This window comes from Pipistrellus kuhlii, unplaced genomic scaffold, assembly GCF_014108245.1.
Source record: "Pipistrellus kuhlii isolate mPipKuh1 unplaced genomic scaffold, mPipKuh1.p scaffold_m20_p_4, whole genome shotgun sequence".
Taxonomy (NCBI): domain Eukaryota; kingdom Metazoa; phylum Chordata; class Mammalia; order Chiroptera; family Vespertilionidae; genus Pipistrellus; species Pipistrellus kuhlii.
Window position 1 is genome coordinate 63,255,991 of NW_023425540.1, and position 16,576 is coordinate 63,272,566.

Genomic DNA, 16,576 nt, shown 5'->3' on the forward strand with positions numbered 1-16,576 from the left:
AAAACAACAACAACAAAATCTCTGAGCTCTAAAAACCACAGATGTCTGCTAGGCATCTGCAGCCATAGCTTCCCTTCACTTCCCAACTGCAGTTTGTCCCAAGTCACAGGCATGTTCCCCCTAAAAGCTGCTCTTCTCCCCCTATTCCTTTTCTTTTCTTTTCTTTTCTTTTCTTTTCTTTTCTTTTCTTTTCTTTTCTTTTCTTTTTTAAATATATTTTATTGATTTTTTTTACAGAGAGGAAGGGATAGAGAAAGAGAGCTAGAAACGTCGATGAGAAACATCGACCAGCTGCCTCCTGCACACCTCCTACTGGGGGTGTGCCCACAACCAATGTACATGCCCTTGACTGGAATCGAACCTGGGACCCTCCAGTTTGCAGACCGACACTCTACCACTGAGCCAAACCGGCTTCGGCCCCCTATTCCTTTTCTGATGACTGCCACCATAGCCTAGATTCTATAGCCAGAAATATGGGAGTTGTTTTAGTTGTTCCTCCCTCACATCCGCATCCAATTAATCACAAAGACTTCACTCCATTTCCAAAAATATCTTAACATTTTCCCTCTTCAACATTTCCTCTGACTTACTTCTGACCTCCATGATTTTTCCCAGTAGGTGTCTTCTGTCAGTTCTCCTTGTCAACCTCCAATCAATCCTCCAATCAATAGAGCAAAGCGATGTTTTCATGATATAAATGTATTCTCCGGAGTAATGCTGCTTCAATTCTTAGCACTAAATTAAAACATCTAAATGTGATTTGACAGACTGCTTATTTCTGCGACCTTACCTTCTCCCTTGCCCCCCAATCTAGCTAGTATTTTCATTGCCTGTAATGTTCTGTTTTTTTTGCTTGTTTGTTTTTGCATATTCACTTCTGAAAGTACTTTTTGCGTCAGCTCCTTTGGCAAGTTTCACCCTTTATCCCCAACAGGGATAGGGTCCGTTTATTTTGGCACCATTAGCTCACTTGTACATACAATATTTACCACAAGTCTTACCCTGTTATTGAAGGTTTATATTTGGCATTGGGTAACTCCGGATTACCTTACTTTTTCTCTGAAATTTGTGCTTAATAAATGTTGACTGAATTACATAATAGGACTGTTATCAACATACAAAACTAAAAGTCATTTAGGGTCACTTGTTTACTTTTTTTTTTTTTTGGTCCCGATATTCTATTTTGGGGGATCAGCGTGGGGGGTCCACGACTACGCATTTTTGACAGTTCCCAGATGAACTTTATGCAGAAGGTTCAGAGATTACATTATTCTGAGACATCTTTACTCATAGGTAAGGGTGCCATTCCTTCTTAGGGGCTATTTTGAAAGCTACTTGAGGATAGGGGCTGCGTCCTGTATCTCTAGGCTAGCTCCTAAATCCAGAAAACGTTTGTCGAGTGTACGGCAAAACAATGGGTGAAAGGATAAACGCAAGGTGCCAAGTCAGCTACTTTACCACAAAAGTTCCAGCAGCTTCTATTGCTAACTGGTGCAACAGAAATGGGCTTTCAACCAAGCCTCTTTGGCCTGCTCTCCCCGCCACCTCCCTGCTGGAGGCACGCTGGACTACATTTCCCAGAGGGCCAAGGGTCTCCGCGCAGGCGCACTTGGAAAACTACGGCGTCCGTCTCCTTCCCAGAAACTGGCAGGTCACTCGCGCCCGCCTCCTCTTTGCCGGACTCTTCCCTGTCCCCTGCCGTCTGAGCTCCAGAGGGTTCAGCTAGTGTGTCTGTGTGTGTCCTGTAGGACTCATGGCCTCGACACTGAGATTCGACGGGCAGGTGGTTGTGGTCACAGGCGCGGGGGGAGGTGAGCACGCCCCGGGGTTCGCGGCGTGGGGAGCGGGGGTGGGGGGGGGGAGGGGGGAGGGGGGAAAGGGGGAGAGGCAGGAGGGGCTGGACGCGGTGGGATAGGGTGTGAGGACGTGGAACTGCTGTTGTCGGGACACCGAGTCTGTTGTGGAGGGAGAGGTGGGGCCGGTGGCCGTGCGTGGGGAGCCACGAACACCTACCCGCACGGTCAGGTGCAGCCCGATCCTCCCTGTGCAGCCGCCCGTGGGCCCGAGGGCTGCGCGGGAGGGCGCGGGGCGGGGCCGCGGGACGAGGTGAAAGTCCCCACGGAGCCCCTCTCCGCGCATCGGGGGCGACTCTTCCTGCCTTCAGACTCCAGGCCTCACTCAAAGTTGCGTAAAGCGGCTGGGGGTCAGTTCTTTACCTCTGAAAAGTGCCTCCCTTAGCGTCTCTTTCCAAACTCTGTCCGATGGCGGTCGGCGCTGATTTTTATTCTGGAGAGTCCTCTCGTTAAGTTTGCATACTTATCAAGTCAGTCTTCAGTTACCGTTGACCCCCAAAAAATTGTTAAGTGGGAAGTTCTAGCAATAAACTTCAGGAGTTTTAAGTTGTGCACCATTCTGAGTATTCGTGATGAAATCCTGAGCAGTCCCGCCCTGCCCAGCTCTGGATGTGAGCACTAATTGTCAGCCTCTTAAATCCTTTTTCCGAGATATTTTATGCCCGTAAAACGTCTGTAGGTTTTGTATTCTAAAAACATTTAATTACTACTTGACTGAGAATTAATTAAGTGTTTGGTGATTGTGTCTAAGTAAAGTCCAGGGCAGGATAGAAGAGTCGCTAGATATTTGGGGCAGGGAAGGATGTAACTTAAGCCGTTTGTATTTTAGGCAGTTTCCTCTTGGAATGACTCCTGGAACAATAGCGAGCAGGTCCGTCAGAATTCACAGCCTGAGAGGCTGCCAGACTGCCGCAGCCTCCTTGGATACCAGGGATGTGGAACATGGAATCCACCATCCAGATTTAGGGAGCTAGGTTAAGTTAAGAAGTTGCTGCGACCTCCACGGTTCCTTAATACCTAGGAAGCTTCAAGAAGTCAGCTCCTTAACCAATGGCAGCTGCTAGAAGCCACAATAAGGGGGTTTCTGCCTCAGTTCCACTTTCCAGATTTCCTGCAAATGCATTTAATGGTGGCATCCAGTTCCCATCTGGCATTCTAGCAGCTAGGTAGACTGGTAGGAAATGATAGGTAGAAAATACAGTTTTAAGCCTTTTAACCTCTGCAGGTAGAAGAGGGTGAGGTACAGGTTGAGAGTACTAAGGAAGACATTGTAATATAATTAATTGCTCACTGGTTATTTTAAAATAGGGATTGAGTTGAGTGGATCAAAACTTACCCTAACATTTGCTCAACTTTTTGATTATTTTGTTTTTGATTAGGACTGGGCCGAGCCTATGCTCTGGCTTTTGCAGAAAGAGGTGCATCAGTTGTTGGTAAGTAGACATTTTTCTTTTTCTTCTTTTTAATCAGTAGCTGGTTTGTCTTTATATCACTAATGTGTCAAGGTCAAACTTATCACTGTCCCTGTTTACCTTTTAGAACTTAAAAACTCCTCATCAAAATTTAACAAAGGTCGCAGATATAGGAAAACTGATCCCCACAAAAACACACTGCTGTAAACTTTTCATAAAACAAGTTTATAAATGTTATCTCAGTCACAACATAAAAGAAAATAGAAATTTATTCAACCAATCTCAAAGACACACCAAGCCCTGCGCCCCCTTCTCCCCACAAAAAAAGCCTCTGCAAACAATAAAAGAACCAATGAAAAAGTACCTTCTTTGCCCAAAGCAATATTCTAGATCCTTCAGAAGATACAGAAGATAAAACAAAGTCCTTACACTTACAGAATTGAGTAGAATGGGTGAAAATAATACAGTAAAAATATCAAGAAATAAACTGCAATATAAAAAAAAGAAAAAAACGGTAACAATATGTGTCATTATGCCGTGACATGAAATATAGTGAGGAAAATCTGGCAAAGAGGACCTAAACTATACACCCACTAGCCAAATGCAGTGTCAAAACATGTCCTTGCCACAAGAAGCAGATCGGATTAACCGACATGGGCTATGATCTTGAACAAGAAAACCCAGTCTCTGTGTCCTTTCCATAACCATTGGTGACATATCCCCAGTGAGGGAAAATAATATATTTAATGCCCTGCTTAGCTTTTCTTTGTTTAGAAAATTGGTTGCTTGCTTACTCTTTTATTATGTCTCCATAAACAAATGAGGAGAAATTTATCTCCACCTAAGATATAGAAAAACTGGGATTGTAAAGCCAACAATTTTAGTGCAGAAAAGATGCACTGAGCACATAGTCAGTTATTCCCCACAAAGACTTGGATGTAGACAAATCTGCTCCTGTGTTCACACAATGACCAAGTACCTCAGGTCAGTCCACACCATTTATATTACAAACCTCCCACCTTTTGAGACTCTTCAATGCAGCACCTTCCAACTTACTCCTCATAATAAATCTCAAGCTAACTACCTATTCAATAAAAAATTTAATAACCGGTTGTAAAAAGCTTCCTGGTGAAAAATTTTATTATTTAGTTACGTTGGCTCTTCAGCATATACTAAATGCTGAAGAGCTCTTCAGCATGTAACCATAAATGAAAATTTACAAATATATCACATTTTGGGATATTTTGATGGTTTCAATTGAAAAGACTGTCCTTCACTATCATCATCTTATCATTTTTACTACATATTTTAAAGCTATTTGTTTGAGTGAGGTGGCTGATTGATCATTTCCTCTATAGCTTCCCCAAACAAATATGATTTCTTTTTTGTGTGTGTGGAAATAATTACCGTATTTTTCGGACCATAAGAAGCTCCGGACCATAAGACGCACCAGTTTTTAGAAAAGGGAAATGAAGAAAAAAAGATTCTGAAACAAATAGTGTCCTAAAATATTTTATGTGCATTAAAACCCAACATCACAGTCATAAACACATATAATCAACCCTGTAAAGTAAACAGCAGCATTTAGAACCATTTTAGAGCCGGGCAAGCACACAGAGACCACACAGAGCCGGGCAAGTAAAAAAACTTTTTTTAAAAAGTATATGTGTAGGCTATATTTGGACCATAAGACGCAGGGACTTTTCCCCCCCACTTCTGGGGGGAAAAAAGTGCGTCTTATGGTCCGAAAAATACAGTACCTTCTTTTCAGGATAAAAGAAACTTGCTTACAGTATTAGAGGAGCAGAGTGGCATTGTAGTGTGTCGGAGTTCTGGTCTGGATATTGCTATTTCATGAAGCCTTGGAGTCTGGGGCAAGCTGCCTAACCTTTCCTGAACTTTCCTCACCCTGAAAGGAGGAACAACTCTTCATGCTAACATCCTAAAAAGCTGTGCGGAGATCAAATGCAGCAGTGTACATAATGGTTCTTTGAAAATGCCAAGTAGACACATACCAGTATAAGGTGGTAATGGCATTAAAAAAAAATAATTATTATAATAATTTAGCCATAAATTTAAGTGGTAACAGTGTCACACAGTATAGATAGATTTCTCTTGTGTACAGTTGCCCACACACAAAAAATCTTAATATTGTTTCTATCCAAACTCTTCAGCATGTAACCAGCTTTTCTAGTTAGGGTTGTAATCCCTGTAATTTAGCTCTGGTGATAGTGGATGACTGAAAGAGGTGAGTGCTAATTTAATGCTCTCAAATATAGAGTCTTATCTTGAATAAATCTGTTCTGATACCGTTTCACTGCACATTATTGGTCTCAGTGCTTTTTTGTGTCATTGCACTTTGACCAGTTTCCACTTGGGGGTGGTGTTTCATTGCACAATTGAATGATTCTTTATTTAAATATTGTATTTGCCAATTTGCTTTTGAACTTCCCCTTGCTTAGTTAAAAGGGCTCTTAAAGAGACTGTTAGCTTCATGTCTTAAAACATTTATATTTTTTGCTGGTTGTTTTCTGTCATTTGCGTGGAATGAACAATTAATAGGAATTTAGTGTTAAATCTTACTACTGGTTTTAAAAAATCTCTTGAGGGATAATGTAAACCTCTTTTTAAAAAATTATTTTGTGTTTGTGGTTTTATTATTTTTTACATGATAAAAGAATGATAAATCTATATTGTTAGAAAAAATATGTCTGAGTCCACATTTTGAAAAACATATTCCCTTAAAAAAAGTTAATTAAAAACACATTGATTTAGCTAATTTTAAGTGTTGATAGGCATTTGATTTTTCTCTGTATTATCTTTTCCAACCAACCCCACTTGCCACTCTCATTCCAATCTACAAAAAACAAATAAAACAAAGCCATTCTTCAGAAGAAAAAATATTTTCTTTTTTCCCAGATGTGGTAATCATCAACTAATATTAAAATATTTTAAAATTTAGTATATGCCATCATGCCATTTATTATTTAACCATTTGTACACCATAAGTGTCTATAGATGCAAGCGGCGGACCTTTTTTAATTAAATTCAAAATATGTGGCAGTTAACTGGTTAATATTTTTATTATATTCCAAAGAAATCTTACAGATCATTTTGCAATGCACATTAAATTTTTGTCCCAAGTATTTTTCTTAAATTCTGTTTTTTAAAAAATATTTGGCATTGATCTATGTATCTTTTCGTTAGTTTTTGCATGCTATTTCATAAAGTTTATCTTAAATTATTGTGTAAATTAACTTTATCTGGCCTTATTATTTAGTTACGTTGGCCTTTATTTTATGCTAAAATTTATTGTGCTTTATTGTATTCATAGATTATAAATGCTTTAAGATGTACTATTTTTATTCATCTCTTGTTCTTCTGTAGATTTTCTTGCAAATAATAAATGCTCAATTAACATTTATATCTATGTAATTGGATATAGGCAGATGTTATGTGGTAAGTGTGATTAGTTAAAGATATAAAGACGGAGTTATGGTATAAATTAAACATAGTATAAATTAGTTCTTTATGTAATTTTGATTTTTTATTTGCTTCATTGTAGATTATGGCTTAGTATGTATATGAAAACTTATTAACTTGCCTCTACTAGTTTAATATCATGACTGTTCTTTATCACCATTTCTGTAAACAAAGGCTTTCTTCACATAGAGAAGATATTTCACAATGTATTTTTAACCTTTCTTTTTAAACTATGGTAAGAACACTTAACAAAATTTTAAGTGTACATTAGTTCCCCTTTTTTCATGGTTTTACTTCCCACAGTTTCAGTTACATGCTGTCAAACACCGAAACTATTAAATGAAAAATCCCAGAAATAAATAAATGTCATCGTGTGTTTAATCTAAAAGTGATCTTTAGTTTTCTTCTATTATTTCTTTTTTGCTCATGTTTTTTTTCTTTTTTAAAAAACAAAAGCATTATACAATTAAAATTTTATGACAAACCTGTTTAAATATTTTTATTGTTTTTTCACGTCTGTATTTACAAACAAAAAGAGAGTCATGTTTTGAAAATACGTACCTCATAGTATGTTTAGTAAGATGAGGGTGGGAAAGAATGTAATTGGACAGATGACTGAAGAAATATACTGATAACTTAATACTGATACTTCAGTTCTTTGAAGGTCTAGAAATGATTGCATGTTTGTTTATTTTTACATTGCAGTGAATGATTTAGGAGTGGACATCAAGGGACTTGGTAAAGGCTCCTTAGCTGCTGATAAGGTTGTTGAAGAAATAAGAAGGAAAGGCGGAAAGGCAGTGGCCAACTATGGTATGGTACTTGAGAGAATTAGGCTATTTTAAAAATGTTTCCTTCAGCTAATGCTATTGCACACATTGAAGATCATTGAGCAAACATCTCTGCATTCCAGTGCAATTGTGAAATTAGATTTTATCTAAGTCAGACAAAGTTATTTGGTACATATTTTCTATCATATGTGAGAATTTTTAACCCTTTTGATGTAAATTATTTCATGTCTACCTTTTATTCTATTGCTTAATTTTTTTTATTAATGAGCACATGACATAATAAATTATTGTAGATATGTATAAGAATATGTTCTTATTCTTAAAAGACCTGTGTAGCTAAAAGGTCTCATGTATTTCTATAGATACCATTAAATTTTTCTTTTGAAATTGTTTAAAAATTTATTGTAAAAACAGTAATATCATGTACAGAGTGAAATGCCCCCTTTCTGTACTCAACCTCTATATTCCATTATTCACAAGTAATCTTGCTATATATAATTTCTTATCTTTATAAATACTTGTGTCAAAGTTAGGCATTAAAATGAAGCCACAAGAAAAACAGCAAATACAACCTTCACTTTTGATGTATTGAGTCTAATAGTATTTGTAAGGAACCTTCTTGAATATAGATTTAGCTAGCACTTACTAATTTCTCTACAAATTTAACTGCTTTTATGAACCAGGGATTAAATTCAATTACCAGTAACTTCATTTGGAAATTTTAGAGGAAAGGAAATGGGATATGATTTATTTTGAATGTTTAAAGAAATAATGGAACAGACATGTCAGTATCTTCTTTCCAGATTAAGGACCTAGAAAACTGTCTTCACCTTTTTTTTTTTTCTTTTTCTTTTTTTTAATTTTGGTGTTTTAAAAACCTATTTTTTTTATAAAGATAAAAATTCCAGACCTTCCCTTACTCCTGCCCTAGTTTTGATATGCAACCTGTGTCAGTCAGGCTTCAGTCAGAAACACAGAAGTCCCTCTAGGCTTTCCAGGTGTGAGGGTTTCAGTACAGAGAAATAGAGGCTCACAGAGCCATTGGAAGGGTTGAGGAAGTGCATGTCAGGGAAACTGTCCATGGCCATCTCAGCCTGCAGCAAGTGGTAGATGTGCTGTCGGTTTTACATCTCCTCATGTGATTGCCTGCATATGCAGGCTTCTACTTTTCGATGCTTTAGGTGATTATCTCTTTTTGACTTGTATCTAACTCAGGACTATACGTGACCTAGGGAAGGGACTCTATTTCCTGGGTCCTCCCCTGTAATTGCAGAGGATATAGAAAGAGGCAGTGGTGACACTGAGTAGACAGCTGACCATTTGACACACAATTTGGGGATATGAGCCCTTCCCCTCAGCTGATTAGCAGAAAACAATGAAACTACTATTTTTGCCAAGCTTCATTTCTTGTGTTTGGTATTACAAAAACAGGTTTCTTTTCCATATGTAGTTATATAGTGTTGAACATTCTTTTTCAATTTAAATATGCACCTTCTTTTCTCCCTTCCTTTTTCCTCCTCCCTCTCCCCCTTTTCTTTCTCTCTCTCTAAAAAAAAAAAAAAAAAAGAATTTAGAAATCATTTTGAGAGATACTAAAGTTTTGTACTAATTTCCCTTTCCTCAGATTCAGTGGAAGCAGGAGAGAAGATTGTGAAGACAGCGTTGGATACTTTTGGAAGGATAGGTGATGTTTCTTTGCTTTCATGGTACTAACAATCCATAGGTTTTAGCAGTTTTATAGGTTAAAGGCAGTCCTGATGCCTGACTGCATTTAAACAAAATAGTAGAGTTAGCTATCCCTTCCTGCCTCAAATCATGGTGCTCTTTTTCTTACTAATAAATGTAGTTTGTGGCATTTACTTTTTTCAGAAAAGAGCACTTTTATTTGTATTAAAAACCCGTTCAGGCAGATATCCTTTCTTTTCAGCAATTTTCTTAACTTGTGTCTGGAAATTTGTCTGCTGCCTGTTGACCAGCAGAAGCTGCTTCCCATATTATCTGACATTTTTAAGCCAAACCTCTTTCTAAAATTTTCAGACCACCCTTTGCCTTTAAATTCTTGACCTTTATTTGGGTCCTCCATCATCCTTTTGCTTTAAGTTGTCATATAATGAGTTTGCTTTTTCTCAGGTCCCATTAGTGTGTGTAGCCATGCCTTTCTCACAGCAATCCTGCACCCCATAAAAGCTGCATTTCAATACTAGATAAGAAGATATTTCACAAAAAAGCACAAAGTTTTCATGACTGCCGATGTAGCTACAGTGATGGCTTCATGAATATTTTTGTTTTGTTTACAATGGTCTTTATGCTGGATTCATTTATCTAGAAATGCAGGCAACCACAGTTAGAACTCTCAATCTATGATACATGTTAAGTAATTCGACTTTTTAATTTTTTTTTAATTTAAGACAAGGAATAGTTTTTTCAAACCCATCAGAGAAATGGACAGGTTGGGACTGCAACAAAGCTTTGTGTTCGAAAGCCTAGGCCAGTTATTGTATGTGAGAGTATGCACCGCTACATCCAACAACGGAACAGACCATACCTTTTCAAAGTTTAAAATTCTAGAATGAAACATTATTGCAAGCTAGCCCAATATGTTTAAAGTCTGGAAAAAAATATATATATATTTATATGTTGTAATTTGAATGTATTCCTTCATTTTTACTGTCAAGCATATTTGTTTTTCTAGTCACATTTGGTTGAGCTTATATAGTGACAAAGGGATCCAGACCACAAAGGTGGGAAGTCATAAGTGAAAATAGTTACATGACGGTGGTTCACCTTAAAATATGTAATTTATTTTCATAAGAGGAATACAATTATGTGTTAAGACATCAGCTTCTTTTTTTAAAAAAATTCTTTATTGTTTAAAGTATTGGTTTTCTTTCTGGGCTTTTGGTTTTTGAGTGGCAAGGAAAAATCTTTCAAGCTTTTAACTATTATAAGTGAATTTTGAGGTTAAATGAGGAATGGTGTGTGGTCACCCCTGAATCCTAAGAACCTAAGAGTTGTGCAGTAGCTAATTATATAAGATGATAGAATTTTAGCAAAATGTAGAGGTGGAAAAATTTAGATGTGTAAGTTTGAGAGCAAAGAACTGGTATAATGCACTCTTTACCAGTTAATATGCTTGCTTATATAGTTGTGACCTGTATCTTTTTATATTGCAGATATTGTGGTTAACAATGCTGGGTGAGTGTTTCCTTTTTTCATTTTTTAGTAAAGTACTGTACAAAGTTTTTTTTTTTTTTTTTACTATATATTCCCTCCCCCCCCTCTAACCAATATAATATAAATTTTTTAGAATTCTGAGGGATCGTTCCTTTAGTAGAATAAGTGATGAAGACTGGGGTAAGTTGTTTTTAATATATGTCTCTGATATATACCTGTCTATTTTGTCTTTTAATATTTGGTAAATTTCTATATTTAAGAAAAGACTTGCTTTTTTTTATCTACTTCTGCTAATGTAAGTAATGCATAAGCTTTTTAACTGAAAATGATGAACACTTGGAAATAACTGATTTTTTTTAAACATTTGAGAAACTTAAAGAAATTTAAATCAGTTGTCAAGTTATTAAAAAGGATTTTGTGCCTTTCGATTTGTTTTTCCCTTGGGAGGTTGTCAGCATTTCCTAGCAGTATTAACTCTTTCTAACAGTCTGCAGCATGCTTCTCTGGCTGTGTGATTCGTATTTCAAGAGCAAGAGCAGAATATGGAAGAGAGCCTGGGGCACTAAAAATGATGGAAATCTTAGGAATGGGTGGGAAAACCTAGATGTAATTTTGAAGCTTCTAATAAGTAAGAAAATTTTCCATTAGGAATGCTACATTGGAAAGATTGAGTTTAGATAATAAACTGATCACAGTTATGAAAAATGTTTTTTCTGTTCGCTCTTCTTTGCCCTTACTTTCATTGGCTATCAGAACTAAAACAAGCAATGGTGGCTGAGACAGTGGCAGGCATGATAACAGAAGTGAATTCTCTCATCGTTTGTAGTGTGCGCCTGAGGAATATGGCCACAAGTTCTGTTGGAAGAAGCAAAATGTCTTTGTGACTTACTAGACTTAAGCAGGTCTTTTGGTTTCCTCTTCCCTTGTAGGAATTGGAGTAAAAAGGAAGCTAAGATAAGATCTGTTGGCAAAGGGGGTTTATGTTGGCACTTCCTTTTCAGCTCTAGTTGGACTGGGATGTTTCCTCCTCTGGTTTCATCCTCAGCTCACCACCCCTAACTTAGTACCTCCCTACCCTTTAAGTTTCTTCTTTTACTCTTACATTATTCTTCTAACATATACATGAAAACATTTGATGAGACCCCAGATTGAAACAAAAATAAATAAGAATGGTTAAAAAATTAATAATTAAGATATCAAATTAAATCTAAATAAATTGAGTTAAAAAATTAAATCTACAGGTTTTTGTTTATCTGAATCATTCTCCAGGTTGTCTATTCATTAGATTAGCATTCTTTCTCACTTCTTCCACCTTCCCTCCTTCTCTCATTTTCTCACCCCTAAACTCCCAAGTCTCTCTAATGCATTTATAAATCCTGGGAAAAATAGGGATATATTGAGCATTTTGTAAACATTTCTTGATGATGAACTGTGTGGTTTGTTATTATGCTTTAACTAATGTTTGTGTCAAGTCCCAACTATATATGTAAAATTAGTGATTTTTTAAAAATATAAAGTCGGCATAAATTAAAGATGGCATTGTACCATACTTACCTGTCACGGGAAATACCATGATCACAAAGGTGTTTTTCCCAGGGGGAGGCTTATCCATTGCACTCTGGATATGCTGACCCCTGCAGTTTCCCCAAATGTGGGAAATTCGACAGTTTGTGGTAGCGGAGGACTGTGTTCTCACTTACCGCTGGGGGAGGGGTGGAAACAGGTATGATTGGTTTTTCCTAATTGGAACAAAGGCAAACTTATTTACTCAGTTGATTTTGAATGCTAGGTTTATAATTAACATCTGTTTATAAGTAAAGCATTGCTTATGTTGATTCTGAGACATGTGTATTGGAATTTTTGACAAAATATATAATAAAAATAATTTCTTGTTTTAGATATAATTCATAAAGTTCATTTGCGCGGCTCATTCCAAGTGACCCGGGCAGCATGGGATCACATGAAGAAGCAGAAATTTGGAAGGTAGAGTTGCATATGACTTTCCAGGGGGATTAGAAATATGTGTGAGTTCTTGTGTAGAGGGAATGATAATTGTTTTGATATTGAGGAAAACATTATCATATATGTGTAGGCTTTTTAGGTATAGTTTTGGCACATATCCTCTCATTAAATTGGTCATTTAGTTATAGATTAGCTGAGCTGGACAGCCTTATGTATTTTTTTTCACCTCCTACTTTTCATTATTAATGATTTTTTTCCTGTGCTGATATTTTAGCCGTGTTAACATGGAGAACTTAACTGTACTTTATTCTGTAGCCAAAATGTCATTTTGTGTATCCAGTGACTAATTCAGGAGAGCTGAGTGGCTGTTTCCTATTAGTTGGTATTTGTGAGAAATTATATAGTCTTTGTAAACTATTTAGGAAATGTATAGAACTCACATAGTTGCATCTTTGTGAGTACTCAGAATGTGGGAGAGCTAGTAAATGTGTAAGATTGGTTGAGATGATACGATGGCATTGTTTTAATATGAGGTATTTAATGTTATCCAGAAAGGGAGAAGGTCAAAGTGGTGAGGACTGAAGAATTAGAACTGCTTTATCTAATATTTCTTTCTTTCTTTTTTTTTTTTTTTTTTTTTTTACATATACTTTATTGATTTTTTACAGAGAGGAAGAGAGTGGGATAGAGATTAGAAACATTGATGAGAGAGAATCATCAATCATCTGCCTCTTGCACACCTCCTACTGGGGATGTGCCCAGAACCAACGCATATGCCTTTGACTGGAATTGAACCTGGGAACTTTCAGTCCGCAGGCCGACACTCTACCTACTGAGCCAAACCGGTTTCGGCTATCTAATATTTCTTACTAAAATTTTACATATGTATTGTCAGTTTATTTTATATCCTAATAAAAAAGTAATATGCAAATTGGCCACGTCACCTCTATACTCACAAGCCACACCCAACAGCCAATCAGAGTGAGTATGCAAATAAACTCAACCAAGATGGCTACAGCCACAGAGAGCAGGAGGGAGGCTTAGGTTTTCCCGGCAACAGAGGAAGCCAAGCTTTCTGCCTGCCCTTGCCAGCCTAAGCCTCTACTCAAGGCTACAAAGTTTCAATTATAGAAGGTAAACAAATCCAAACAGAAATGGCTGCAGCCACGGAGCAAGCAGGAGACTTGGCTCTGCTCCGGGCTAGAAAACTTCAATTATAGAAGATACATAAATCCCAGATACCAGGGTCTCTGCTTGGGTTTCTAGGGGGCATGGCCAGCCTGCAAATCACTATAGGCTCCACACCCCAAGGGAACCCTCACCCTGATCCAGGACACCCTTCAGGGCAAACCAACCGGTCCCCACCCATGCACTAGGTCTCTATTCTAATATCCAGATTGACCATCACTCCAACACACAAGATAGCTGCCCCCATGTGCCTCCATGGGGAGGGTAGTTGAGAGGTACCAGGCCTGCAAGGGAGGGCAGTTGGGGGCAATCAGGTCTGCAGGAGAGGGCAGTTAAGGGTGACCAGGCCTGCAGGGAGGGCAGTTAGGGGTGACCATGCCTGAAAGGGAGGGCAGTTAGGGGCAAATAGGTTGGCAGGGGAGCAGTTAGGCATCAATCAGGCTGGCAGGGATGTGGTTAGGAGGTTATCAGGCTGGCAGGCAGAGATAGTTAGGGGCAATCAGGCAAAGGCTGGTGAGCAATTGGGAGTCAGCAGTCCTGGATTGTGAGAGGGATGTCCGACTGCCCGTTTAGACTCGATCCCACCAGAATCGGGCCTAAACGGGCAGTCGAACATCCCTTGAGGGGTCCCAAATTGGAGAGGGTACAGGCTGGGCTGAGGAACATCCTCCTTCCATGCACAAATTTTGTGCACCAGGCCTCTAGTTTATAAATACTTATTGTTGTTTTCAATAGATAATGAATGAACATTCTTATACTTGAATTTATTTGGTTCTAAACAGGAATCCTTTTTAAAACAGTTAAATCTTCTAGTTGAAGTTTGAGAGATTACTCATTTATTATTTTTAATTTTTATTTATTGATTTTAGAGAATGAGAGCGAAGGAAGGGAGAGAGAGAGAGAGAGGAGAGAGAGAGAGAAACATTGTTTTGCTATTGACTTATTTATGCATTCATTGGTTGTTTCTTATATGTGCCCTGACTGGGACAACCTTAGCATATTAGTATGGTGCTCTAACCAACTGAGCTACTTGTTCAGGGCTGAGATTAATTTTATTATTAATATTATTTTAGATATGTGAATCATGACTGTAAGAATATAATGACAATATAAGAGTTGTTTTTGACAGGTGTAATAGTACTGAAAAGAACAAAAGATGTACAGTTGTAACATTATCAAATCAGAGCAAATATCAAATCAGATATTGGGGGACTGATTTTTCTTTTAGGATAATTATGACTGCATCGGCTTCAGGAATATACGGCAACTTTGGCCAGGCAAATTATAGTGCTGCAAAGCTGGGTCTTCTGGGCCTTGCAAATACTCTTGCAATTGAAGGCCAGAAAAACAACATTCATTGTAATACCATTGCCCCTGTTGCTGGATCACGGCTGACCAAGACTATCTTGCCTGAAGGTAAGTAGCTTTGATTTTTCAGTACTGTTACCCACAAATGTGTGAAGTGAGCTTTGCAAAAGTATTTAATTTTCTGAGTAGTTAAAAAATTATTTTCCTACAGTCTAAAATAGCATTATGTATGATGTGTGTTCATTATAAAAATTTTAGAAAAGCACAAGGGAAAGATTAAAAAATGAGCCATAATTCTACCACGCTGAAATACACCTTCATTCTTTTTCTCTGCATAGGCACATATACATAGATATATTTTTTACAGAATGCAGTAATAACATTCTTACTGTTTCATAATAATAATTTTTAAAAACAATAAACTAATTTATTAAAACTTGTTTTGTGGCCAAATGTGATGTATCCTGGAGAATGTTCCATTTGCATTTGAAAAGACTATATTCTGCAGTATTTGGATAAAAGGTTCTGCAATATCTATTAAGGGCATCTGATATGACGTTTAAGGACAGTGCTTCCTTTTTTGTTTAGTGGTGATGAACTTCTGTAGTTTTAGCTTCTCTGGGAAACTCTCCTCCAATTCTGATTGGTAACCTTGCCCCATAGCACATTCTGGCATGGAAGTTTTTCCTTGTCATCATTTTAAATATATCCCTTCTGGCCTGCAGAGTTTCTACTGAAAAGTCATCTGATAATCTTACCGGGTTTCCCTTGAATGTGACAAGTCAGTTTTTTCTTGCTACCTCTAAAATTCTCAATCTCTCTCTCTCTTTTAACTTTTACCATCTTTATTATAACTGTCTTGGAATAGATTTCTTTAGGTTCATGTTGTTTAGGACTCTGTGCGCTTCCTGAACCTGAACTTGAATGTCTCTCTTCTCCAGAGTAGGGAAGTTTTCAAGGACTCTTTCTTCAAATGAGTTTTCTACTTTTTGCTTTCTCTTGCCCACTTCTGGGATCCCTATAGTGTGAGTGCTAGTATGCTTGATGTTGTTCTAGAGGTCCCTTAAACTATCTTTATTAATTTTTCTTCTTCTTTTTGCTGCTCTGATGGAATGATTTCCACTGTTATGTCTTTCAGATTGCTGATCTGTTCTTCATATCAACCAATCTGCTGTTAATTCCCTCTAGTTTATTTCTTTATTTCACTTACTTTCTTCATCTCTGATGGCTTTTTTCTTATGTGTTCCCCCCCACCCCCCTTTGTTGAAATTCTCCCTGTGTTCTTTCATTTTTCTCCTGAGTACAGTGAGTATCTTTATGACTATTACTTTGAACTTTTTATCAGGTAAATTACTTATGTTTGTTTAATTAGTGTTTCAGTTTTATTTTGTTCTTTTTTTAAGAG

At 37.4% G+C, this 16,576-nt stretch overlaps 1 protein-coding gene and 1 non-coding gene across 2 annotated transcripts in view; both read left to right on the top strand.

The window, feature by feature from the left end:
* Nucleotides 1–1,628: 1,628 nt before the first annotated feature.
* Nucleotides 1,629–16,576, top strand: part of HSD17B4 (hydroxysteroid 17-beta dehydrogenase 4) — a 62,899-nt gene continuing 47,951 nt past the window's right edge. Inside the window, exons 1-8 of the mRNA XM_036409753.2 lie at nucleotides 1,629–1,811; nucleotides 3,233–3,286; nucleotides 7,454–7,561; nucleotides 9,164–9,223; nucleotides 10,713–10,734; nucleotides 10,847–10,893; nucleotides 12,612–12,696; nucleotides 15,092–15,279. Coding sequence (XP_036265646.1) covers nucleotides 1,754–1,811; nucleotides 3,233–3,286; nucleotides 7,454–7,561; nucleotides 9,164–9,223; nucleotides 10,713–10,734; nucleotides 10,847–10,893; nucleotides 12,612–12,696; nucleotides 15,092–15,279 — 622 coding nt within the window. The 5' untranslated portion in view covers nucleotides 1,629–1,753. The remainder of the gene's footprint in view (nucleotides 1,812–3,232; nucleotides 3,287–7,453; nucleotides 7,562–9,163; nucleotides 9,224–10,712; nucleotides 10,735–10,846; nucleotides 10,894–12,611; nucleotides 12,697–15,091; nucleotides 15,280–16,576) is intronic.
* On the top strand, nucleotides 12,260–12,418 carry LOC118704043. Its single transcript, XR_004983272.1, has one exon. It is a non-coding gene; the product is annotated as a U1 spliceosomal RNA (small nuclear RNA).